This window comes from Scyliorhinus canicula, chromosome 3 (genome assembly GCF_902713615.1).
Source record: "Scyliorhinus canicula chromosome 3, sScyCan1.1, whole genome shotgun sequence".
Lineage (NCBI taxonomy): Eukaryota > Metazoa > Chordata > Chondrichthyes > Carcharhiniformes > Scyliorhinidae > Scyliorhinus > Scyliorhinus canicula.
The window spans coordinates 205,059,349-205,086,436 of NC_052148.1; the positions used below are offsets into that span (position 1 = coordinate 205,059,349).

The 27,088-nt window shown below is 51.5% G+C and overlaps 1 protein-coding gene across 2 annotated transcripts in view; it reads left to right on the plus strand.

The window, feature by feature from the left end:
* The window catches only part of cfi (complement factor I), a 92,309-nt gene that overhangs the window by 34,125 nt on the left and 31,096 nt on the right, over positions 1 to 27,088 (plus strand). For both annotated transcript variants that reach the window (XM_038792049.1, XM_038792050.1), the window contains 5 exons: positions 14,552 to 14,822; positions 20,641 to 20,797; positions 20,921 to 21,117; positions 23,329 to 23,445; positions 24,930 to 25,037. In XM_038792049.1, coding sequence (XP_038647977.1) covers positions 14,552 to 14,822; positions 20,641 to 20,797; positions 20,921 to 21,117; positions 23,329 to 23,445; positions 24,930 to 25,037 — 850 coding nt within the window. The remainder of the gene's footprint in view (positions 1 to 14,551; positions 14,823 to 20,640; positions 20,798 to 20,920; positions 21,118 to 23,328; positions 23,446 to 24,929; positions 25,038 to 27,088) is intronic.

The following is a 27,088-nucleotide window of genomic DNA, read 5'->3' on the forward strand; positions in this document are numbered from 1 at the left end:
GTGAGGGGAAGAGAAGAGGGTGGGTAGATTCTCCCCAAGTGTGGGATGAGGATGGGCTACCAGACCCGATTTAGTCGGTAAGAGCCCTTGCTCAGGAGTTTGAAGACCCACGTGGCACAGCAGCAGTGGGAAAGATGGCGGAGGGGAATGGGTCAAATGCTTAGTAATGCTTAGTAACAACCAATTAGCAGATGGAGCAGCTTAAGAGTTTCATCAAGGGGCATTTTGGAGATGTAGGCGGAATGGTCAGTGATGTTTGAGGGAGCAATGGCTCTCTTCTCGGGCCCCTGGAGCAAGTGGAGAAGCGGTTGGAGGCGCAGGGGGTGATGATCAAGGAGCCGGAGAGGACAGCATCGGATCAGTGTGACTGAATGATCCCGTTGGAGGCTGAGCAGGGCCGGCTCAAGGTACTGGCAACTCGGGCAGTCGCCCGGGGCGCCATGTGCTAGGGGGCGCCATCAAGGAGTGCGTGACCGGCGTCAGGGACACGGCGTAAAAGACTCGGGTCCCGCGCATGCGCAGTTGGGCCAGTGGCAACCAGCGCATGCGCGGTGGCCGCCCTCCCCCAGGCCGCCCCGCACAAACATGGCGGATGGATCCAGGCTTGCCGGTGGAAGAAAGGAGGCCTGCCGACAGAGAGACCGGCCCGCCGATCGGTGGGTCCCGATCATGTACCAGGTCACTCCGGCGCCCCCCCCCCCCCCCCCCCCGGTGAACGGAGCCCCCCACCCCTAAAGGGCGCCGAAGTTCAGCTTGTCCGGGGCGCCAGCAACCCTAGGGCCGTTTCTGAGACTGAGATGGCAATTAAGGGGGAGATGTCCAAGGTGCTGCGGGCGAGGTTCAACGACCAGGAAAATCGGTCAAGGCGGCAGACCCTGTGTATTGTGGGGCTGCCGGAGAGAGTGGGAGGACCGAGTGCCACCGAGTGCCACCAGCAATGTGCCAAAGATGTGCAGGAAGCTGGTAGACGAGAAGGTCTTCAAGAGGGCCCCTGAAATGGATCAGGCCCACTGGTCCTTGAGACAGAAGCCGAGGGCGGGGTAGCCGACCCAGGCTGTGATTGTGCAAATGCACAAATTCTTGGATAAGGAGAAGTTCCTGAGGTGGGCCGAGGCGACTCGAGACAAGCTGGGAGGAGAATCGGGTCCTGGTATACCAGGACATTAGGGCTGAACTGGCCAAGAGGTGGGTAGGTTCCAACAGAGCCAAGACAAAGTTCAGTTTAGGGTGTTGTACCCCGCTGAGCTGTGGGTGACCCTCCAGGGGAAGGAGCATTATTTTCATACATCAGAAGAGGCAAATGACTTTTTCCGGGACCATAGGCTGGGGGAGGGTTAGGGATGTATCCTTTTGTGGTTTGTTAGGGTTTTGTTAAATTACACTATTAATATGTTATTGACTTTTCTCATAAGTGTGATGTTGTGTGTCTTGCTGTAGTTGGGATGGTGGGGTTCCCCTGCCCGTGCGGTACCTAGTGAGGGAAAGGGAGGGGGGAGTTTTCTGAAGATTGGGGGATGGTGGGACTTTTTGTCTGTAAGGCGAGGGCGCGGGGACCGAGATGGGTGGATGAGGGGAGTGGGTGGAGTAGAAGGAATGGTGGAGGTGAGGCTCTGTGGTGAACGTATTGTAGTAACCATTCACCACTGTATTACATTGAATCACGCTGTTGCCCATGTGGGCTCCATCTATGGACCATTGTACTGTACTACACCAATCGTATCATGTTGGTGCCCTTGTGGGCTCCATCCCTGGCTCCGCCCCCTTGAGGGGAGGTATAAGAGCAGCTGCCCTGTAGGCGGCTCTCATAGCAGAGCAGTCGCAGGCAGGCACTGTTCTAGTCGATTAAAGCCTCTGTTCACTTCAACTCTGTCTCGTGTGAATTGATGGTCGCATCAATTTAATCAACGACAACACCACAATGGAATCGGCCCTCAAACCTGACTGACTGGAACTCGACTCACAGGCTGCGGCAGCCAAAGGGATTTTTTCACACTGGCTCCGATGTTTTGAGGCCTACCTCACCGCCTCCTCCTCGCCCTCCGTCACCAACGATCAGAAGCTGAGCCTCCTCCATGCCCGGGTGAGCCATCGAATCTCCGTACAGCTCGAGGAAGCGACCACATACGCAGACACCCTCGCGATGCTGAAGTGCCAAACGTAAGGCTGGTGAATGAAGTGTATGCGCAGCATCTCCTCACCACTCGCCGCCAACACCCCGGGGAATCGCTGGAGGAGTACCTACGTGACCTCAAAGTCCTCGCGCGAAGCTGCAAATACCAGGCCGTCACGGCTTCTCAACATATGGAACTCGCTGTCCGGGAGGCCTACGTGGCTGGAGTCCGGTCCAACTACGCCAGACAGCGCCTGCTCGAGAAAGGCACCCTCGACCTAGAAGAGACGGTAAAACTAGCCACCTCCCTAGAAGTAGCGTTCCAAAGCCTCAACGCTTTCCACTCCGATCACGTGATCCCCTCGTGGACCCCCGACCAGAGAGTACCCCAGGCCTGTGCCGTGTGGCTGCCCGCCCAACCCAGGGGGCTACCCTGCTAGTTCTTGGGCCAGCACCAGCACCCCAGGCATCGCTGCCCGGCTCGCAACGCAAACTGCAGCGACTGCGGCAAGAAAGGAAACTTTGCCAAAGTTTGCTTGGCCAGGTCCAAGTCCTCCAAATCGCAGGCCCGACTCTCGGACTCACAGGCCCGCAGACCTCACAGTGTAGCTGCGTGTCTGCCGGCTCCGGCCCCTCTGGATGCGACATCTGCCTCGTGCTGTCCATGGGGGAAGCCATCTTCAACTCCGCACAACACGTGCAATTCACAGGGGCTGCCATCTTGGCCACCGTCTCCCACGCAGCCAGCCCTGTGCGACTCATGGGGGCCGCTATTTTGGACGCCATCTTCCTCGCCGCCCGACACGTGCGACCAACGGGGGCCGCCATCTTGGCTGCCATCTGCAACACCGCCTGACACGTGCGACCGATGGGGCCAGCCACCTTGGGACCACCCCACCACCTCTGGCCACGCCGGCTACCCGCAACGTGGCGCGGTCAACTTCAACCAGTCACGCCCGAAGCACCTCCAAAACTTCATGAAGATCGTCCGGGTCAATGGACATGAAAAGCCTTGCCTATTCGATTCCGGGAGCATGGAGAGCTTCATTCACCCAGACACGGTAAGGCTCTGTTCGTTCCAAATCTCCCCGCACTTCAAACAATCTCCCTCGCTTCCGGATCACACACAGTGCAGATCTGGGGGTACACTGTTGCAAACCTCACAATACAGGGCGTCGAATATGCAAACTTTAAGCTATATGTACTCCCCGATCTCTGCACTCCTCTCCTGTTGGGACTGGACTTCCAGTGCAACCTCAGGAGCCTGACCCTGAAGTTCGGCGGGCCCCTACCCCCTCTCACCCCCTCTCGCGACCCTGAAGCTCAACCCTCCCCCACTATTCGCGAATCCCACCACCGACTGTAAACCCGTCGCCACCAGGAGCAGGCGGTACAGTATCCAGGCAGGACTTTTATCAGGTCCGAGGTCCAGCGACTCTTGCGGGAAGGAATCATCGACGCCAGTAATAGCCCCTGGAGAGCTCAGGTGGTGGTCGTCAGGACTGGGAAGAAGAACCGGATGGTTGTAGATTACAGCCAAACCATAAACTGGTACACGCACCTCGATGCGTACCCCCTTCCCCGGATAGCGGATATAGTTAATCAGATCGCACACTACCGAGTGTTCTCCACGGTGGATCTGAAGTCCGCATACCACCAGCTCCCAATCCACCTGGAGGACCGCTGCTACATGGCCTTTGAGGCAGGCGGCCGCCTCTTCCACTTCCGAGGTCCCATTCGGCGTTACCAACGGGGTCTCGGTCTTCCAAAGAAAGATGGACCGAATGGTGGACCAGTACGGGCTGAGGGCCACGTTTCCGTACCTGGACAACATCACCATCTGCGGCCACAACCAGCAGGACCACGACGGCAACCTCCAGAAGTTTCTCCAAACCGCCAAAGCCCTCAACCTCACTTATAACAAGTAGAAATGCATTTTCCGCACAATCAGACTAGCCATCCTCGGCTATGTCGTGGAAAACGGAGTTCCAGGGCCCGACCCCGACTGTATGCGCCCCCACTTGCAACTCCCCCTCCCCCACTGCCCCAAGGCCCTGAAAAGGTGCCTCGGGTTCTTTTCATATTATGCCCAGTGGGTCCCCAACTATGCGGACAAAGCCCGGCCACTGATCAAAGCCACCACCTTCCCACTGGCGGCTGAGGCCCGCCAGGCCTTCAACTGCATCAAGGCAGATATTGCCAAAGCCGCGATGCACGCAGTGGATGAGTCCATCCCCTTCCAGATGGAGAGCGACGCGTCAGAGGTCGTTCTCGCCGCCACCCTCAATCAGGCAGGCAGGCCAGTGGGCATTTTTCTCCCGTACCCTCACCACCTCCGAAATCCGACACTGTTCAGTCGAAAAAGAAGCCCAAGCCATCGTGGAAGCTGTACTGCACTGGAGGCACTACCTCTCTGGTAGGAGGTTTACTCTCGTCACCGACCAACGATCGGTAGTCTTCATGTTCGACAACACACAGCAGGGCAAGATCAAGAACGATAAGATCTTGAGGTGGAGGATCGAATTCTCCACCTATAATTCCGATATAGTGTATCGTCCTGGGAAGCTCAACGAACCCCCAGATGCCCTGTCCCGCGGCACGTGCGCCAGCGCGCAAGATGACCGACTCCAGGCCATCCACGATGACCTCTGCCACCCGGGGGTCACCCGGCTTCTCCACTACATCAAGGCCCCCAACCTGCCCTACTCCACCGAAGGGGTCAGGGCCATGACCAGGGACTGCCAAATCTGGGCGGAGTGTAAGCCGCACTTCTATCGACCGGATAAGGCACACCTGGTGAAGGCATCCCGGCCCTTTGAGCGCCTCAGTATCGACTTCAAAGGGCCCCTCCCCTCTACCAACCGCAGCAGGTAATTCCTCAACGTCGTTGACGAGTTCTCCCGCTTCCCCTTTGCAATCCCCTGATCCGATATGACCGCGGCCACCGTCATTAAGACCCTACATAGTATCTTCCCCTTGTTCGGTTTCCCCACTTACATCCACAGTGACCGGGGCTCCTCGTTTATGAGCGACGATCTGTGTCAGTACCTGCTCGGTAAGGGCATCGCCTCGAGCAGGACTACCTGTTACAACCCCCTGGGAAACGTTCAGGTGGAGAGGGAGAACGCGACGGTATGGAAGGCCATCCTTCTGGCCCTACGGTCTAGGAACCTCCCAGCTTCCCACTGGCAGGAGGTCCTCCCCGACATGCTCCACTCCATTAGGTCATTCCTTTGCACAGCCACGAACGAGACCCCTCATGACCGCCTATTTGTTTTCCCCAGGAAATCCACCTCCGGGGTCTCGCTTCCATCCTGGCTGAAGACACCGGGGCCCGTACTACTCCGCAAACATGTAAGGAGCCATAGGTCCGACCCCCTGGTCGAGAGGGTCCAGCTCCTTCACACCAACCCCCAGTACGCATACGTAGAGTACCCCGACGGCTGACAGGATATGGTCTCCCTCTGGGACCTGGCATCCGCAGGATCCCCGGCCATCACCCCGACCTACCCCCACCAACCTACACCACCTACACCGAACAGCTCCCCCACCCCTACATGGCCACCACATCCCCTCCTATACTCCCTCCCCCTTCGCCGACCTACAGGAATGAAGCTCCTGAAGGCACGCTCCCGGAGTCCATACCTGTGCCCGTGTCAACGAATTCACCACCCATGCCGATAACGACAAGTTCGACACCCGTGCCCGCTGCAACACCAGAGCTCTGGCGATCGCAGCGCACGATCAGGGCGCCGGACAGACTAAACCTGTGAGCCCTTCACCGCCGCCGGACTTCAATTTTTTAAACAGGGGGTGAATGTGGTGAACGTATTACAGTAACCATTCACCACTACACTATATTGTATCACGTTGTTGCCCATGTGAGCTCCACCTATGGACCATTGTACTGTACTACACTTATTGTATCATGTCGGTGCCCTTGTGGGCTCTGCCCCTGGCTCCGCCCCCTTGAGGGGAGGTATAAAGAGCAGCTGCCCTGTAGGCGGCTCTCATAGCAGAGCAGTCGCAGGCAGGCACTGTCTCGATTGAATTGATGGTCGCATCAGGCTCTGTGTTTGGGCCCCCAGTAGGAGTCGCCATGCTACCATGATATGCTGGCAAATGAAAGCAGAGTGGGTGAGGGGGCTGCAATAGATACCCAGAGAGAAAGGGAGGTGGGAGAGGGGGAAGGGAGAGGGAGGGGTGGGGATTGAGCGGGAGTTGGGTTAGTAATCAGTTGTTTAATAAGTTGGAATTGGGAGAAGCTGGAGGTGGGAGCCATTTTGTGTTGACTCGAGTCGGTTGGGGAATTAGAATTGGGTGGTCTAGGGAAGTTGGAGACGATGTGGAATCTTAATAGAGGAAAAGGTTGAAAGCCCCTGGTTAGGATTACAACCTGGAATGTCCGGGGTTTGAACGAGCCGGTTAAAAGGTTAAGGCTGTTTGTGCACCTAAAGAGTTTAATGGCAGATGCCATTTTTCTGCAGGAAACGCACTTGCAGGTCAAAGATCAGATACTTTGCAGTGTTGAGAGAGGTGCAAGACCCAGGGGGGTGGGGCAGTGACCCAGGGGGTCTCAGTACGATATATGGTGAGAAGGCAATTTGGCTGCTGGCACACCAGCTGAGGAGGCAAGCGTTGGCACGGGAAGTTGTTCAGGTGAGGGTTGGGGGTGGGGGGGGGGGGGGGGGGGGGGGGGGGTGGGGGGGGTTTGAGACAGAGCCGAAAAAGATCAAAGAAGTCTTTGAGGACTTTTACAGAGGGTTGTATCGGGTGGAGGAGCTGGATGTGGGGGTTTCTTGGACAGGTTACTGTTCACAGGAAAGGACAGCCAGCAGGCGTTGGAGGAGCCACTAAGGAGATAATTGAGGGGGTGGAGTCGATGTAGTCATGGAAGGTGCCAGGGCCGGAAGGCTTCCCGGCCAAATTTTATGAACCGTTTTTGGGGGAATTGGCCCTGTATCTCCTGAGTATGTGAATGAGGCACTTGAGAGGGAGAGCTGGCAGCCACTTTGGCAGAGGCCTCTATTTCGTTGATTCCAAAGAAACACAGGGACCCACTGGAATATGGTTCATACTGGCCCATTTCAGGGGGGGGGGGGGGGGGGGGTTGTCGATGTGGTGACTTTCACCTCCTTGATTGTCCTGGGGAGGATACTGCTGAATTGGTGATCGGCAGCGCAGTCAGGGCTGGCAGCATGGTTGGGGGATGTACAGGAATTTCTGAGCCTGGAGAAGATTACGTTTGCCCCACGGGGGTCAGATTAAGGGTTCTGAACAAGATGATAGCCGCTCTTATCCATGTTTAAGGAATTGTTTTTCATTGGGGCGGGTATAAAAGGGAAAATATTTGTACAAACTATATATTAATGGTATGTGTGGATATTCTCTTTAACTATGATTGGTTTGAGTTTGGAATAAAATAATTTTTTTTTAAAAAGCTTGACACAATCCAGGGCAAAGCAGCCCGCTTGGTTGGCATCGCCTCCACAAACACTCAGACCCTCCACCACCGACGATCAGTGGCAGCCACGTGTACCATCTACAAGATACACTGCAGGAACTCACCAAGGTTGCTTAGGCAGCACCTTCCAAACCTACTCCCACTACCATCTAGAAACAGAGGGCAGCAGATACCTGGGAACCCCATCACCTGGAGGTTCCCCTCCAAGTCACTCAGTACCCTCACTTGGAAATACATCGCTGTTCCTTCGCTGTGGCTGGGACAAAATCCTGGAACTCCCTCTCTAACAGCACAGTACTTATACCTCAAGGACTGCAGCGGTTCAAGAAGGCAGCTCACCACCACCTTCTGAAGGGCAACGAGGGATGGGCAATAAATGCTGGCCAAGCCAACGATGACCACATCCCGTAAATGGATGATTATATAAAGGAAAGCCAACAGCTAAAGAGACATGGGAATGGTTGGCTGAAACAGGTAAGTACTTTCCCTGCACTGCTTGTGGGCCAAATAGAACAAGAGTGTTTCCCCAATCCCCACCCTTGTCCCTGAAAGAAAACCTGCCTGTGATTAGAATGCCCATTCCCTTCAATTTGACTTTCCCTGGCATGTGACTGCCCCCTCCCCAATAACAGTTTGACCCCACCCCTGCACCCTAACCCCTCCTTGCCCTCCAGCACACTGCTTCCTCCCTGCCAGTGCCTTTCTGTTTTTCCATATGACACTTCATGAAAACCACTGCCAATTTCCCAGGACCGCATTTTAACAATCCTATTAATCTGTTGGAGGACAGATTGCAGGAACGTTATGATGCCTTTTGAACACCTTTGAACACTGGTACACGGAGGCATGATGACAGCTGTCTGAGCTTCCAGAAACACTCAGACATTTGAGGGAAGCTGATTAGTTTCCATTGGAAGTTGTGACATTGACCATCAGATGCTGCATCGTGGCTGATTCCTCAAGTATTCTCATGGAGGTGGCCATTTTGGAAAGGAGCAGCTCCAGGTTCTGCATAAAGGCCTGAACCATATTGGTGCTGGATTCCTCCATGCTATTTGTCATTGAGAGCTGATTTTCTGGTAGGTTTTCCAGTTTACTAAGCATTTGGGTTTGTGCACTGATCAGCTTTTTCCTTTTGCCCATCAAAATCCTTATCCGAGTGTTCTGCAGCGATACCAGTGTATGACCTCAACCTGGCACCTGCACTTCCCCTCTGCCTTGGATCCTGTGCACTTGTGTGTAACATTTCAATCAATCCTCTAAAGTACATCATTGTCTTGGTTGGTGGCTGTAACTGTGCGATTGAGATTGATCTTCAGGTTCCTCCACTGACTGGGCGGCTTCCAGTTTGTGAAAATGCAGTGAGAGGAGAAAGTAAGAGGTGCATGTTTCCGCCGTCTGCCGCTTGTGAGTCAGAGGAATGAGGGAGAAATGGATGAGAGGGGATGAGGTATGTAGATAACTTCATCACCGATCGCTTCAACACCACCAGTGGTTAAGTGACGCTTCATCCAACGTTGACCGGCACTGTCTCCTCTGCAGGGATAAAAATGCAGTTAGTTACTACTGTGTCTCTTTTTAATCTTTCACGGATTTTGAGTGTCCCTAGCAAGCTCCATCCCTCATTGCCTTTGAGAATGTGGTGGTGAGCTGCCTTCTTGAGAAGCAGATACCGGCATAGCCACAGTTCGGGATAGAGTTCCAGAATTTTGATACAGGGACAGAAAGGAATTGGCGATATAATTCCAAATCCAGATGTGTGTAGCTGCAGGAGATGGTGTTCCCAGTGCCTGATCCTTAGCCTTCTAGCTGGTAAAGATCATGGCCGGGATTCTCCGAGCCCCTGCACAGCAATCGCGCTCGGCGCGGGGGTGGAGAATGGGACGCGCTTCTCCGGCGACTGGAGAATGGTTGATCTCCGTGGTTGATCCGCCGAGTTCCTGCCGAGTTCCACAGGCGTGGTTCCCGTATGATTTCACCCAGCGGGAGCTCGGCGTTGTGGCTGCAGGGCCGTCCTGTTGGGGGGACGAGGGGATCAGACTCCAGGAGGGGGCCTCCACGATGGCCAGGACTGCGATCGGGGGCTACCGATCAGCGGGCAGGTGCGCGCGATACCGGGGGGGGGGGGGGGGGGGGGTTCCGCCCCGGCCCGCTGTGTGGCTCCGCCATGTTGCGCGGGGGTCGGCGTGAAAACGGCCATCGCTCACCTGTGCGGACCCACAGCCGGAAGTGCAGGACCCCATATTGGCAGCAGGAGCTGCGGGACCCACGCCGGGGCCCTGCTAGCCCACTTAACACCGGAGAATCACTCTGGACTTTTTGAAAAAAGTCTGGAGTGATTTGCGCACGTTTTGAGGGGGCGTGGGGACATAGCCCCATTTTCGGAGAATCTCGGCCCATGGGTTTGGAAGGTGCTGTCAAAGGAGTCTTGGTGAGTTGCTGCAGTGCATCATGTAGATGGTACACACAGCTGTCACTGTGCATCAGTGGTTGAGGGAGCAAAGATATGCAGTTTGGTGATTGGCCATGCTAAATTGCCCCTTCGTGTCCAAAGATGCGCAGGTTAGACGGGTTGTGGGGATATGGCCTAGGTAGGGTGCTCTTTCAGAGAGTCAGTGCAGACTCGATGGGTCGAATGGCCTCCTTCTGCACTGTAGGGATTAAATTTTTGCATGATTTTATGAATGTTTAAGTTTGTTGATGGGGTGCCAGTCAAGCGGGCTCCTTTGCCCCGAATGGTGTCGAGCTTTGTGAGTGTTGCTGAAGCTGCTCTCACCCAAGCAAGTGGAGAGTATTCCATTACAGTCCTAATTCGTATCTCGAAGCCCACATTTCAGGCAAGTGCTGCCACATTGTAAAATATCATTGGCAGCAATTGCCCTATATATGTTTCTGTAAAATTGATGTCATATTAAGTGCTGCACATGGGGCTTGTTGTCAGATGTCAATATAGTGAAAGTCTGGATGAAATCTCACTTTTACGTTAACCTGCTTGGAGAACTTTGACAAATGTACTGATTATTCACTCTGTGCGCCCACACCTTTACTAATTTGCAAACTGTGTCATACCTCAGGTACTGTGAGAAGCACGTCACATTGGTCTTTGAGCTACTCCAATAAAAATTGGTTTTAATAAATGTTTAAACACTTATCTAAATACTTAGCAGAATCAATAGTTTATTGCAAACCACTCTTGAAATCCACCGAGCCTCTTTGTCAATGTGTTATTAGCAGAATTCTCACTTCATTCTGTTTTTCACGTTCAATTTCCAAACAGCATTTGTATAATTATATTACTGAGCGTAAATCTTTGTATATTGTCGGCCCTTTCTGACATAAAAGGGAAGGGTGGGGTGCAAAATCACACTGAAACTCCCAATTCCCTTCTGTCCATGGCCAATGTGGTTTATTTTTTAAAAGATTATTTCTAAACTCCTGACAGTGTGTGTTCAAGTGAAACAGCAGCAGACCTTTGTGGGTTTAAACAAAGAGGATTATTTATTCACACACTCACCCCAAAAGATCTAAACGCTACATCAGTCACACTGCACACTTTAGAAAGATAGAATTAAAAAAGGTAGTGCACTTCTACAAGTGTCAAACCAAAAGAATACATAACAGTTAATATCTCTCTGCGAGTCCAGTGAAGAGGGAAACATTTCTACTTCTTGGCCTGAATAGTATGCAGGAGGGGGGAGTTTCGGTTTGAAACAGCTCATTCCCCTCCCTTCTCCCCATACCCTAGCCCCCCCCCCCTCCCCCCATGAAGCAAAATTGGTACGGAGCAGACCCAGCTATAGCCACAACATACTGCAGGGCAACTAAACAAGGGCTAACTGGGACTTCTGCCCCTCACTGGGGAAGGAAGTCTTGCCCACTGGAGCAGCTGTCCAATCCAATTGACTTGCAGCTCGATCAATCCCAACACTGCTAAGAGTGCGTTAAACGGCAAACGTTTTATCGTTTAGCCACTGAATTATTAGGGCCAATTGGCACCATAACAAGTCTAATTGAACATGGATTACTTATTTGAATATGGCGGGTGATCGTCCATGCGATCACTGTCCATGTTTAAAGTTATGAATATGATATGCCTTTTACTAGCCATGTTTCTGAACGTACTTGAGGTTTGTGCTGAAGTAATAGCAGCAGCCTTTTTCAATCTTTCATCCAAGTGGCTTTTTTTCCACATGAACCTAGATGGTTACTGCTCGTAGATTATTCAACTGTGGGACTTTTGCTGCTGAGCCTAACTTTGTTTTTGAGCGATCTACAGGCACTAATACTTCACTTTCCAAAAGATATCACTGCACAGTGATTGTTTTGCTTCAGAAAACAAGTGGTGAAGGATAGAACTGGAACCACTCTTTGCAACCTGTTACAGGCATTTTTGTACAGAGACACAGAGGAACATAGGAATTAGGAGCAGAAGTAGGCCATTCAGCCCTTCGAGCCTGCTCCGCCATTCAATCAGATCATGGCTGATCTCTTCCTGCTCTCAAATTCACCTCCCCACCTGTTCCCCATATCCCTTTAGCCCGTTTTTAAAATCAGAAATATATTAGTCACCTTCTGGAAACCACTTAATTACTCATATTCCACCGCACTATGGGGCAGCGAGTTCACCACCCTCTGCGAGAAGTAGTTCCTCCTCATCTCAGTTTTAAATCTACTGCCTCTCAACCTATATCTATGACCTGTTGTTCCAGATTGCCCCACAAGGGGGAACATTTACTTTATCAATCCCTCTTAGCATTTTATACACCTCGATCAGATCCCCTCCCATTCTTCTAAATCCAAGTGAGTATAAGCCCAAACCGTTTAATCTCTCCTCATACGTTAACCCTTTCATCCCCGGAATCAATCTGGTGAACCTCAAATGCACCTCCTCACCCCAAAAAAAACAAACAGTTTCAGTCTGTTCCTATTTATAGGGGCACAATGAATCCCCGTCTTGGGGACAATCAGCGAACTCAGGTATCAAATCTAGGACTCCCCTGGTTAGATGCTGAATAAACTGTCCAAAACAGCACTTGGGATTGTGGCGCAATGGGAGAAGGTTGCGACGTCAGGCTCACAGAGTCTTTCCACAGCTGGGGCAAAATTCTCTGCAGACCGTCGTAACGCCGATTTCCGGCGAGAAAAATCGGTGTAGATGACTCCGGCGTCGGGGCCTTCTTTTAGGCCGCTATTCTCCGTTCCCGGAGGGGCCAACAGTTGACTGACGCGATACGCATCAGTTCCACCAGCTGCGGAAGTGGTGAGACCCGCCGTTTTGGGGGTGGGGGGGGGGGGGGGAGGAGAGAGACTGACCCGGCGTTTGGGGGGGGGGGAGAGAGAGAGACAGACCGGCATTGGGGGGAGGGGGGGGAGGGGGGGGAGGGGGGGAGGAGGAGAGAGACAGACCGGCATTTTGGGGGGGGGGGGGGAGGAGGAGAGAGACAGACCGGCATTTTGGGGGGGGGGGGGGAGGAGAGAGACAGACCCGGCATTTGGGGGGGGGGGGGGTGGAGGAGAGACAGACCCGGCATTTTGGGGGGGGGGGGGAGGAGAGAGACAGACCGGCATTTGGGGGGGGGGGGGGAGGGGGGGGAGGAGGGGAGGAGGAGAGAGACAGACCCGGCGTTGGGGGGTTTGCGGCGTTGAGTTGAGAGGGGGGGGGGTTTGCGGCGTTGAGTTGAGAGCGGGGGGGGGTTTGCGGCGTTGAGTTGGGGGGGGGTTGCGGCATTGAGTTGAGGGGGGGGTTTGCGGCGTTGAGTTGAGGGGGGGGTTTGCGGCGTTGAGTTGAGGGGGGGTTTGCGGCGTTGAGTTGAGGGGGGGTTTGCGGCGTTGAGTTGAGGGGGGGTTGCGGTGTTGAGTTGAGAGAGGGAGGGCGGCGTTGGGGGGGGGCGGCGTTGGAGGGGGGTAGGGGTGGTGAAGGGGGTAGGGGTGGTGAGGGGGGGGTTGGGGTAGGGGCAGCGGCGTGCAGAGGAGGGGGGCGACGGATGCCCGGGGCCAACGCACCGTCGCCCCCCCCTCTGCACGCCGCTGCCCCTACCCCAACCCCCTCCCCTCACCACCCCTACCCCCTTCACCACCCCTACCCCACTCCAACGCCGCACCCCCCCCCCACTAACGCCGCACCCCCCCCCCAACGGAGGAAGGAAGGGGGGGAGGAGGAAGGAAGGGGGGAGGAGGAAGGAGGGGGGGGAGGAAGGAAGGGGGGAGGAGGAAGGAAGGGGGGGAGGAGGAGGAAGGGGGGGAGGAGGAAGGAAGGGGGGGAGGAGGAGAGAGAGGGGGGGGTGTGTGGGTACCGGCCTTCAGAGGGAGGGGGACGGGGTGTGGGTACCGGCGTTGAGGGGGGGGGACCCGGCGTTGAGAGGGGGGGGGACCCGGCGTTGAGAGGGGGGGGTTGCGGCGATGAGGGGGGGTTGCGGCGTTGAGGGTGGGGGGTTGCGGCGTTGCGAGAGATGGGGGGGGGCGGCATTGGAGGGGGGTAGGGGTGGTGGGGAGTGGGGTAGGGGTGGTGGGGAGGGAGGTAGGAGTGGTGAGGGGGGGGTGGTTGGGGTAGGGGGCAGCGGCGTACAGAGGGGGGGGGGGCGACGGTAACAATCGGCAGCTGTTTTCAGAGGCTGCCGGCGGGATTTGCACAGCGCCGGTTTTTGGCCGGTCAGAGAATTAAAAACCCTGCGGGAGCGGGATTAACGCCGCTGCCGGCCGATTCTCCGACCCTGCGTGGGGTCGGAGAATTTCGCCCCTGGTTCCAGGAATTTCTCTCTGTGTGGGAATGTTCTCAAAATGACTCTGTTCAGAAGCACAATGCAAATAAACTGTCCAAAAAATGCTTTTTTGACAGCCGGGGATTAGAAAATCAGTTCTAGTTTGCCAGTTAGTATATGTAGATGGTAAAGGTAACACAGGGTAATATGTTAGCACCTTTAGGTGTCAATTGAAACAAACTGTATTCATACTAAATTTGTACCTCCAATATGTCACAGATTTCCAAATCGAGACCTCACCTCCAAAGGCTGGTTGAAGGCTGCCGAGAGAAGAGGTTCAACCACAGATCATGCCAGAAAGTCTTCTGTCAGCCATGGGAAAGGTGCATTAATGGCAGGTGTGAGTGCAAGCTGCCGTATCAGTGTCCAAAGATAAGGGATGAAGTCTGCTCAAGCAGGAAGAAACAATATCGGTCATACTGCCAGCTGAAGAGTATTGAATGTATTCGTAACTTGGAACACTTCTCTCACTATGGGAAGTGCTCATTGGGTGAGAATGTAAATATTATTGGAACAGAGGCTTGAATTCTACGGTCCCTCCTGTCGACGGGATTGGCCAGTCCCACCGAAGTCAATAGAGTTTTGAATGGCTCGCCACATAATAATAATAATCTTTATTGTCGCAAGTAGGCTTACATTAACGCTGCAATGAAGTTACTGTGAAAAGTCCCTAGTCGCCATATTCCGGCGCCTGTTCGGGTACACAGAGGGAGAATTCAGAAATTCCAAATTACCTAACAGCACATCTTTCGGGACTTGTGAGAGGAAACCGGAGCACCCGGGGGAAACCCACGCAGACACAGGGAGAACGTGCAGACTCCGCACAGAACCAGGGACCCTGACGCTGTGAAGCCACAATGCTAACCATTGTGCTACCGTGCTGCCCTACATTTCCGGCTCCTCCCCTGTCAATTCCGCCCAATGTGTTTTCTGCTTATCGCCATTTGAATGGGGAGATTCTGGCTGTTTCAGGCCAGGGGGAAGGGGAGCGGCAGTCGTTCCCATTGCGTTTCATTTATTGGACCTGATTTTGGTTCCTGTTCTCAGGAGGTAGCACGGTAGCACAAGTAGCTAGCACTGTTGCTTCACAGCGGCAGGGTCGAAGGTTTGCGTGGGTTCCTCCGGGTGCTCTGGTTTCCTCCCACAGTCCAAAGACGTGCTTGTTACATGGATTAGCCATGCTAAATTGCACTTAGTGTCCATAAAGGTTAGGAGGGGTTATTGGGTTACGGGGTGAAAGTGAGGGCTTAAGTGGGTCAGTGCAGACCCGATGGGTCGAATGGCCCCCTTCTGCACTGTATGTTCTATGAGGTTAGGAAGTAGCACTATAAAAGGTATAGCGTGACACTTACTGGCTTCCTTGAAATAGGTGGCCTATTTCCTCAGCAGCCCATGAAAATCATCAAAAGGACCCCAAGGCCATAGGTCTGGACACAAATACAGCCTCATAAGCCAAGCCACTGCAGGCTGCTCCAAAGCTCCCGCTGGTTAGCTCCTGTAACAATTCTTTGTGTGACCAGGGGAAGTACGAGTGTGTTTGTTACCTTCACCACAAAAAATAATCCCGCTTGCTCCCTGCCCCCCCTATCTGACTCCCTATGGTTGTCTGCCCCCGCCCCCTCAAACTAAATTCTGCTTTTCAGGAGAGCGAGTGGACTTCGCAAACTCTCCCAATTGGTGAACTGCCTGTCCACATTTCCCAAACTCATGGGAAGCTCACTGGAAGGTATTGAAAGTCAATTAGGAGTGCAATTTCTCCAGAATTCTTTCCAGAAACTTAAGGAATCAATGCTTCATTTCCTCAAAATTCCATCAGGAGAAAAAAGAATCGCCGGGACATTAAAAGAATTGCGAGTTTTATTGAAGTTTTTGGGATTGCTTTATCAGTTGTGCAAACCTTGGAGCTGGAGGTACAAGATTTATTTTCCTGAGGGTGGGGTTGGGAGGCCACGTGATGAAAACCCGAAGATGCTTACAACCAGAGATGGTAGAAAGCTTGACTATGGAAATTCATTGGGCTCCTCACCAGTGACATCTGGTGGGCAGAAGACATACTACACTGATATCCTATGCACCCAAATGTTTGCCCAATTACATTTCCAGACTTGTAGACAGAGGCGGACTTACATTTGTGGGCCCCACACTCTCTCTTTGCAAGGCCCCCCAATGACGTCAAGCTCCCTCCCTAATGACGTCGAGCCAGCGATAATTTTTGGTAAAGCTGTGATGCCAGTGGGTGGAAAGGCAAGCCCGGTCTCATAAAAGACACCATTAGACAATGACAGGCACCATTAAAGGCAAGGGGCGGGATTCTCCGTTGCCCGAACCCGAAATCGGGAATGGCGATCGGGTGGAGAATGGCTCCCGACGCCGAAATCTTGGCAGGCACTGGTTGGATGCCGGGTTGTGATGCTCCAGCCCCCCTAATTGGTGTAATCGAGATGCGTACCATGCGCAGCCGTAACCCCGTTTGAATATCATTATCGGGCCCACCTGCGATGCTCCGCCTCTGATGGGCCGAGTTCCCAATGGTGTGGGCCACGTGTGGTCTTGGCAGGCGTGAGCCTCGTGTGGCGGCTGCGGAGACAGAGAGGAGGCACACGCACAGTGTCCAGCAGCGCCATACTCCACAGAGAGATGTGCTGTTGGCCAGGGTGGGCTTCTGCCAGGGCTGGTGGGAGTAGTGGTGGGTAGCCAGGAGGTGGGCAGTGGGGTCGGGGTGGTCGGGTACGTGGTCCAGCCCAAACGGCGGCATTTTTTCTGGCACGATCAGTGTGTATGTGGGGGGATGTAGGCGTATACGCGGCTGTAGCTTGTCAGCCCTGCGTGTATCCAGCATGGACCCGGCAATTCTCCCACTGTTTTGTGCAGGTTCCACAGGTGTTTTATGTGGCGCTGGTGGTAGCCACTCACCGGAGTCAGTGCGGGAGTGGCACCGATTTTTCCGTCGTGAAACACCAACATTCCTCCGTTGGCATCAGCACTAAGATGCAGGAATGGAGAATCCAGCCCAGTAAATTCAACATGGGAAAACAACAAGAAGAAAAATATGTTGGTTGGTTGCTGCCCAGCCCTCTCACTCACTGTCTGGCTGGCCTCTGGTCAAGTCACCCGCTCCTGCTGGCCACTGTTCCCTGAGACACGACACCGGTGTTTGCCTGGCCTTCTCCGTACCTCCCAACTGCTGCTCTGCTCACCTCTCTCAGATAGTCAGGCCTCGAGCCTTGACAACCACGTGTGCTCCTGGCTGGCTGCTGCCGGCTATCTGGCCCAGTGGGCTCTGTTCCTTCTGGATAGTTGCCCTCCTCAGGCCTCACCTGGCAGTCACAAGTCACCCCACTACTCTCCTCAATCGCCATCTGGCTGTACCCTTGCCTTACCTCGGTGAAGGCTTTCCAGTCTCGCATCCCGATGTTAGGTCAGTGGCCTCACATTTGCCTCAGGCTGCCTGCCAGAAACCGGGTTGCTGCTTTGCACCTTTACTCGATGAAAGTTCAGAAACTTCACACCAATTCAGGAGATCCGTGTCGGAACTGCTCAAAGTCTCCACCACCTTTCCACATCTGGTAAACAGCTTGCCCGCTCTAAAAGGAAGTCCATCAATCAGAGCCTGAAGGGCAGCACGGTAGCATTGTGGATAGCACAATTGCTTCACAGCTCCAGGGTCCCAGGTTTGATTCCGGCTTGGGTCACTGTCTCTGCGGAGTCTGCACATCCTCCCCGTGTGTGCGTGGGTTTCCTCCGGGTGCTCCGGTTTCCTCCCACAGTCCAAAGATGTGCAGGTTAGGTGGATTGGCCATGATAAATTGCCCTTCGTGTCCAAAATTGCCCTTAGTGTTGGGTGGGGTTACTGGGTTATGGGGATAGGGTGGAGGTGTTGACCTTGGGTAGGGTGCTCTTTCCAAGAGCCGATGCAGACTCGATGGGCCGAATGGCCTCCTTCTGCACTGTGAATTCTATGAAAAGTTGTTCTGTATTGCCTGCTAATAGGTTCATTGAGTCTATCACCAGATAGAGAGCTACCAAGGCTCTGATTAGTGTTCCCACCAAAACAGTCACCACTCCGCATGGGCTCCCTCAATAGCTGGATCCCTCCACTTCAGTGCTCTGTGGTTCACTGAAAGTCTGTCTCTGGTTGTAGATGCTCAGTGCTTAAGGGAATTACAGCCAAAATCTGATCCTGGCCTAATCTGATGGGCATATCATAGAATCATAGAATTTACAGTGCAGAAGGAGGCCATTTGGCCATTCAAGTCTGTACCGGCTCTGGGAAAAAGCACCCTATCCCCATAATTCAGGAACCCCACTCAACCTTTTGAACACTAAGGGGCGATTTAGCATGGCTAATCCACCTAACCTGCACATCTTTGGACTGTGGGAGGAAACTAGAGCACCCGGAGGAAACCCACACAGAAACGGGGAGAATGTGCATACTTCGCACAGTGTCCTAAACCGGGAATAGAACCCGGGTCCCTGGTGCTGTGAAGCAACATGCTAACCACTGTGCTACCATGTCACCCACATGAATGCACATTTCAACTGGGGCCACTAATATGAAGGATGGGACCCCAGGGTGATTTGATTCCCTTTCTCTGGCCCACTGATGCTGCGATCAGGAGATTTGAATAGATAGGTGCTTGAAAGCTAGCACAGACGCGATGGGCCAAAGGGCCTTTTTCTGTGCTGTAGGACTATGATGCTGCAATCAATCTACAGCAACCCAGCAACACATATTTGTTCAACACAAACCAAGAAGTCAATTTACAGCAGAATATCGATAGATTGGAGAGTTGGGCGGAGAAACAGCAGATGGAGTTCAATCCGGGCAAATGCAAGGTGATGCATTTTGGAAGACCCAATTCAAGAGTGAACTATACAGTAAATGAAAAAGCCCTGGGGAAAATTGATGTACAGAGAGATCTGGGTGTTCAGGTCCATTGTACCCTGAAGGTGGCTGCGCAGGTCGATAGAGTGGTCAAGAAGGCATAGGGCATGCTTTCCTTCATCGGAAGGGGTATTGAGTACAAGAGTTGGCAGGTCATGTTTGGCCACATTTGGAATACTGCATATAGTTCTGGTTGCCACATTACCAAAAGGATGTGGATGCTTTGGAGAAGATGCAGAGGAGGTTCACCAGGATGTTGCCTGGTATTGAGGATGCTAGCTATGAAGAAAGGTTGAGTAGATTAGGATTATTTTCATTAGAAAGATGGAGGTTGAGGGGGAACCTCATTGAGGTCTACAAAATCATGAGAGGTATAGACAGGGTGGATAGCAAGAAGCTTTTTCCCAGAGTGGGGGACTCAATTACTAGGGGTCACGAGTTCAAGGCGAGAGGGGAAAAGTTTAAGGGAGATGTGTGTGGAAAGTTCTTTACGCAGAGGGTGGTGGGTGCCTGGAACGCATTGCCCGCGGAGGTGGTAGAGGCGGGCACGATAGCATCATTTAAGATGTATCTAGACAGATACATGAATGGGCGGGGAGCAGAGCGATACAGATCCTTAGAAAATAGGCGACAGTTTTAGATAGAGGATCCTGTTCCTGTGCTGTAATTTTTTTTGTTCTACCCTGGGTCAGTTTCAAACGATGAAATGGACTGTCTCCCATTTTAGGCATGGAAGGGTAAGGAATTGGACTCTGCTGCATCAATATTGTTGGCACCAACTAGATGCAAGAGGGCATCCTGTGGCCCAAGGAGACCCGGAAAACATCTGATATAAGATTGAGGTGGCCCATTATCGATGACAGCTGCCTAACACAGATCCCGGCTCTCTCATATGGAATGCCAACTCGAGATGTGTTCACAGAATGGAGGCGGGATCTGTGTTATCATTTTAACCTGGCCACCTAAAGGCCAGGTTAAAATGATGTTTCAATGAAGTTACTATTTAAAAAAAAGGTTTAAATGTAAACAAAACCTTCCTGCAGGTCTAGGAAAGCAAAAGTGATTCCCAAACTTCACAGCCACCACAACTGACCGACCTCCTGCTTCCCTCCTCAGGCTCCGACCTCTGACATTTACCTTCAGATTGCTGCAGCTGAGGCAAGCAGTCTGACAATTTGAGTTTCTCAATTGTACGAGCACCAATGTTGCACCACAGCAAAACTTTCTGGTTCCGTCATCAGCCATTCGATGCTCTATCTGAGTGAGAACTCTAATGTGCATTAATCTGGGTTAAGGCCTCAGAGTTAAAAGGTCACTCTCTAACCCACTGAATCAATCTCAGCAATGATTTGGACTATCCCTGCCTATGCAAATGTGTCTGTGAACATATATATTGAGTCTACCTTTTTTTTCTTAATTTTAGGAAATGCTACTGTTTCTTTGACACCTGGGAGCTCATCGCAAGGATTTGTTTTGTTCAGTTTCAATGAAACATCGCAAGGATTGCCTGTACGTGTGAATGAGAAAGAGTGGACAATGCACGAGGCGAATGTCGTCTGCAGACAGCTTAACTTTCGCTTGTGAGAACTTACCTTTCATGTTCTGTATTTGAAACAATTCAAGTCAATGCTTGCAAGTGAGTATTGCATTTTAAAAAAAAAGATATTTGAACCGTTGCTGACCATCTCATTCTCTTTTCCCAGAGGAGCAGAGACAATTTTAGATACTGCAAGGAGCAGAAATCCCCCGAAGGCTACCATGGTTGTGAACTGGTCTAATAGCACGCTCTGCAGAGGGTTCGAGACAAGCCTATCAGAATGTTTCCACCTCGCGGACATTGTACACGCCTCGGACAGAAATGCAAAATTTGCTGCGGTTAAATGTTATGATTATCCTACAGGTTTTTAACATTTTCTGTCATTACGTTGGGCTTCATTTATAGAAGGTACAGGGGGTGGGTGACTGTGGGTAGTGTATCTCCATATGGCTGGTGTGTGGATTATCCCTTGGCTGCACTGTAGGGAGCACACTTGGATTCAGATTGTTGCTTCTCTCAAGCTCCATCTGCTGATTTAAGCAAAGGGAAAACCAAATGATTTCCGACACTGACGTGTGATCCCCGCCTCCTCCATTCTGTAACCCCCTCCCTATGAAATGTTTAACCGTCCTGACTGAAAACCGTCTCAGAGAGTTAGGGTAACCAGACCAAGCAATTATCCCAAACAAAATAAATTGAAATAAAACACGTGTTTCTTCAAGTAGAAGCAGTACTGGTGGGGCAGCACGGTGGCGCCGAGTCACTGTCCGTGTGGAGTTTGCACATTCTCCCCCTGTCTGTGTGGGTCTCACCCCCACAACCCAAAAAGATGTGCAGGGTAGGTGGATTGGCCACGCTAAATTGCTCCTAAGTTGGAAAAAAAAGAATTGTGTACTCTAAATGAATATAAGAAAAAGAAGTGGCACTAGTATTGGCTCCTCCTGATATTCCTTTACCCAATTGATTCTAGTTCCAATAACTGTGGATCAATCGTTATGGGCCAGGTTTTAGAGAACCCCAAAGTATATCATGGAGTTCACCTGACCCACGACTTTTAACAGATTGTGGTATGGGGAGCACATGGCTCACTCTACAAGTGTGGTACAGCAGAAATGGAATAGTATTTTTTAAAGCAAAACAATGTTTATTCTACGAACTCAAGTTAACCTTTTTAAAACATACAGTCAACATTTGGCAACCATTAATTCAAATAGAACCGCCAAGGAATACAACACTAAGTAATCCGTTAAGTTTTCTTTTAACATCCATAAATCTGAAAACAACTTTTACCAGAAGCACATCAGGTTAAAGTCACTACTGTTATTAGTTTTAAATCACCGGGATCGATTTGCAGTCTTTAGATTACAGAGAGAGACTCCAATCCACCTTCTGGCTGTGACTGCAGCTATCCAACTCTGAAAATGAAACTAAAACACTCCCTGCAGCAAACAGCCTAAAACTAAAGTAAAAAGCTGACAGACAACCCAGCTCCACCCACTCTCTGACATCACTGCAGCAATAAACATCCATTTCTTAAAGGTACTGTCTCACATGACACAATCAGGTGTATTTATTTTTTTATTTTTTTTTATTTTTTTAAATTTAGATTACCCAATTATTTTTTCCAATTAAGGGGCTTTTTAGCGTGGCCAATCCACCTACTCTGCACATTTTTTTTTTGGGTTGTGGGGGCGAAACCCACGCAGACACGGGGAGAATGTGCAAACTCCACACGGACAGTGACCCAGAGCCGGGATCGAACCTGGGACCTCAGCGCCGTGAGGCGGTTGTGCTAACCACTAGGCCACCGTGCTGCCCTTTCAGGTGTATTTAGACTCATTTTACTCTCTGATAACATGACGCACGTACTGCCTGGACTCTGGAGACTGCAGTTATACCCAGCAATCTACAATTTGATCTTAGGTAGCCAAAAGGACGCAGTCTCACTTGTCATTCTTTTTGTTTAAGTGTCACTGTGGGGCTGGCCATATTTTTCTATGTCATCACACAGACTCCATCCAACAGGGTAGCTGTAGGGTGTCCCATTGATCTCTGCCCTCTCATACCCTGTGATGGTGAGGCCAGTCGCAGAATTCCAGTTAGTAACAATGTTGGGCGCCGTCAACGGAAAGAAAACAGAATCCAGTTTCAGGCGGGTTTAGCAGGGTTTTTCTCGAAGAGACCCCACTATTCAATGGCACTTTGATATTTCTTTGGCATCGGCGAGGAATGCCCCATCAAGGGCACATTTATATCATTTCCATCAGTGCAGGATGGCAGCCCCGATCTTTCTACCCTCCTCAGCGACCGCGCAAGGGTCTCCGACACTGCGCCCCCACCAGCTGCACTCAACCTACCTCTTCCGGGGTCCTCGAGCCCCCCCCCCTCACTCCATCCCTTATGGGCAAGACCCCGGGTCTGATCTCTGGCACAGGCATTCTGGCATGGGTAGTCCCACTGGATAATTGCTGGATAATAGTTATTATCCAGTTGCCCGATGTGACAATTGAGTATTGCTGTTGGATTACACTGTTGTAGTTTTGCTTACCATTTTTTCTGCTGTTTGTTTGTTAGGTAGAGAATGCACCGAAGATGAATTCACATGTGTAAATGGAAAGTGTATTCCACTGGAGGGTCATTGCAATGGCATCGATGACTGTGCTGACTTAAGTGATGAGTTATGTTGTAAAGGTAAATGAAAGGGTCAGATCTTGTATTTACAAAGAACCATCAGCTATTTACAAAGAACTAATGGGAGCAGAGGATACGCAGTCCGAGGACCTGAAGCTTAAGTGGGAAGAGGAGCTCGGGGGGGGGAGATAGAGGATGGTATTTGGGCAGAAGCCCTGAGCAGAGTAAACACGACCGCGACATGCGCCAGGCTCAGCCTGATCCAGTTTAAAGTTGTGCACTGGGTCCACATGTCGGTGGCCAGGATAAGTAAATTCTTTGGGCTGGAGGTCAAGTGTGCTAGATGTGCCGGTGGGCCGGCCAATCACGTCCACATGTTCTGGTCGTGCCCTAAACTCGGGGGGTATTGGCAGGGCTCCACGGACATCATGTCCCGTGTATTGAAAACTGGGGTGGTAATGAGTCCTGAGGTGGCAATCTTTGGGGTGTGGGAGGACCCGGGAGTCCAGGAGGAGAAGGAGGCCGATGTCTTTGCCTTTGCTTCCCTGGTAGCCCGGCGACGAATACTGTTGGCATGGAGGGACTCAAGGTCCCTGAAGACCGAAGTGTGGCTATCGGACATGGCGAGCTTTCTCGGTCTAGAGAAAGTTAAGTTCACCTTGAGAGAGTCACTATCGGGGTTCGTCTCATTGACTTCCTCGAGGAGAATTAATCATCATCAGTGGGGGGGGTCTAGGGTAGAGTAGAGTAGGAGGTGGTTTAGGCAGGTCCTTGAGAGAATGGAGTTATGGTTTGTACTATACGCTATTTGCTTTTCTTTTTGTACAGTACTATACAATGTCATTGTTTTATACGCCAAAAATACCTCAATAAAATTGTTTATTAAAAAAGAGTCAGATATTGGGCTGGATTCTCTGCTCCCGACGCCGAAATCGCGTTCGGCGAGGGGGCGGAGAATCCCCGATGACGACAAAATCGGGGGCGGCGCCACTTTTGCGATGTTCCGCCCCCTGAAAAGCGGCGTACTCTAGGACTACGCTGCACCACATATCCACGGCCTGAGGCCATTGCCTGAGGCCCGCCCCGCGATGCTGTGTCCCCGACCTGCCGAGTTCCTGATGGTGTGGGACACGTGTGGTCTCACCCGCCGTGAACTTAGTCTGGCGGCTGCGGACTCAGTCTGGGCCGAGGGGGGCTTCATTCGGGGCTAGGGGCACTGTCGGGGGGGGGGGGGGGGGGGTCCGGGGCACGCGAGCGCCCGAGGGAGGGTACTATTTTTGCAATCTGTATACGCAGGCTGAGTCCGCCATGAAGTATAGCGTGGCCGCTGGAGTAAAACCGTTTTCACGCTGGCGTGGGGACTTATTCTCCCAAACGGAGAATCCAGAGCCTTTTCTCTCCTTTGATGTTGCCTCTGGAGGTTTGAGTGAGACTGGTATTTTGCAGATCATTTTGATTTAGCAGCACTTTTAGTTAAATAAAAAGGTTCAAATGGTAACTGAGTATCATTGACACCAACTACAATGTTTCTATTGTTAAAACAGAATGCAGGAAGTCCCACCACTGCAAGTCAGATGTATGTATTCCAGATTTGTCTGTATGTGATGGTGAAGATGACTGCTTGGCTGGAAGTGATGAAAGCAAGTGTACTGGTAAGAAATAATCTTCATAGATTAATGCATCCTATAACTATCGATGTGCATGTCCGCATCTCTGTGTAGGTTCAGGAAAACATGATTTGCGATTTCCATGCCAAACACATGACTCATACGTGACTTTATGTGGGACTTCTGCTTCTCACGCGGGGTCTAGGTACACATTGCAGCTTGTGAGCCAGGATGTAGGGTGTAGGGGGAGTGTGATTGGAGAGATTGGCTCGTTAGAAGGCCCACCTTCATCCTCCAGCACACCAGCCCTATTCTCAGCATCATTCAAAGGTCCCTTAAACCTCATCCCTCTCTCCTCACCCACCCCATGCTACCCATGGCCCACAAATGCCTCTTGCCTCGCCAACTACATGCCTCCTCAGATTCATCATGCCCTTTCAAATCCCCATCTTGCTTTCTGAGTATCCTCCATAGCTACTCTCCCAGTATCCACTATGTACAATCCTCAGAAACCGTGCAATAACAAAGGAAAATATTTTACATGCATGCATTTGACCCATAATTCTGTAATAAAACTCTCATTCAATGGTCTGCCATTGATGCTGCAAAAGGAAACTTCTCCATTAAAGTTAATCCTTTAAATGGTAATTAAGTTGAGTAAGCAAACACACATGTACCCCGAAACTGCATCAAAGGTTGAGTATATCACGACAGCTTCCTAAAACTGTCAGACATTCCCCTAAGCAGCTGTGTCAACAGAACTGAGGACTCCATAGGTTTCCGGAACTCAGCCAAGCATTCACCGCCCTCACCAATCATGGTCACACTACCTCCTGATTACGACCAGCCTCAGTGGACCTTTCCCAAAAATTGTTGATCCCTTGATTTGTCTCTGTCTAGCCGGGATACCCCTTCATTGTAACTACCCTGGCTGAGGAGAGATGTCTTGCTCCATGTCTTTATTCAACCCACTCTCTGCTGGTAGTAACGAGGTTTAATGTAACAAGGTCCCAATTCCCTTGGATACCTCTTCGAGCTCCAGTAATTGTGGGCATGATCCAACTCCCACACGGTGCCGAAAAAACAGCTCGCCAAGGGGCAGCGTGACCGATTAAAGCTGGGAGACTCCGCTCCTGGGGTCTATCTGGCTCCATACGCTTCATGTTGCCATGCAAATCCTGCCCATTGTGGGCGGGATCATTTTTTAGTAAATCTGCTTATTAGAGCGATGCAGCTAGTCTTACTTTAATATGTAGTTTCCTGGGGTACCTGAGCATTGGGATCTATTCCCTTTGCCTTGGAAACCTCAGGTAAGTGCTGTTGTGTCTGGTGTCCCAATGGGGACCAGACAGAATAGCACTCATGGGGTCTCCAGGTGCATGCCCTTTGGCAGGGTGGTACTCTGGCACTTAAGATGCCACTTTGGCACTACCAGCCTGGCACCCTGGCAGTTCCTCCAGGGTGCTGGAGATTGGGCCAGGGGTGCCTTGTTTGGGGTGGGGTTCTGGGGATCCTCCCATAGTACATTGGGGTTGTGTGGTATCTTTGGAGATTGGGGCACCATTTAAATCTCTTGCTACACTTGGGCGTTCTTGCAAGCTCTAAAGAGCATCTGAATGGAGAAAAGAGAGTGAAGCAGAGCATGTTAGAGAGGTGGGACAGCGGATATCAAGGATGGACAAGAGGCCAGAACTAGAGGACGCATAGTTGGGATGAAGGAGATTACGAAGATATATTTCAAGACGTCTCCTGAAATGGACCATCGAGTTTCTATGCATTCTGCACATCTCTCAATATCACAAAAATCACTCAGAACATGACATATTTCAAATACTTTAATAAACACATCAACACATTGATGCTTGGTGTTATCATTTAGACATGTTGAATTTACCTATTTCAAGTGTTTACAATAGTTCATGCTATTCCAAACATTTGAGTCACCATTGATGTAATTAGAGGGATGCAAAAATATTAATTAACCAATTTCATTCCAGCATATCCATCTGTTTATGAATTGTCACTGCAGTCAATGTGCTTGTTGGAAGTTGTTGTAAATCCCGGGAGTGTTAATAACATTAAGTGAAAATGGGTGC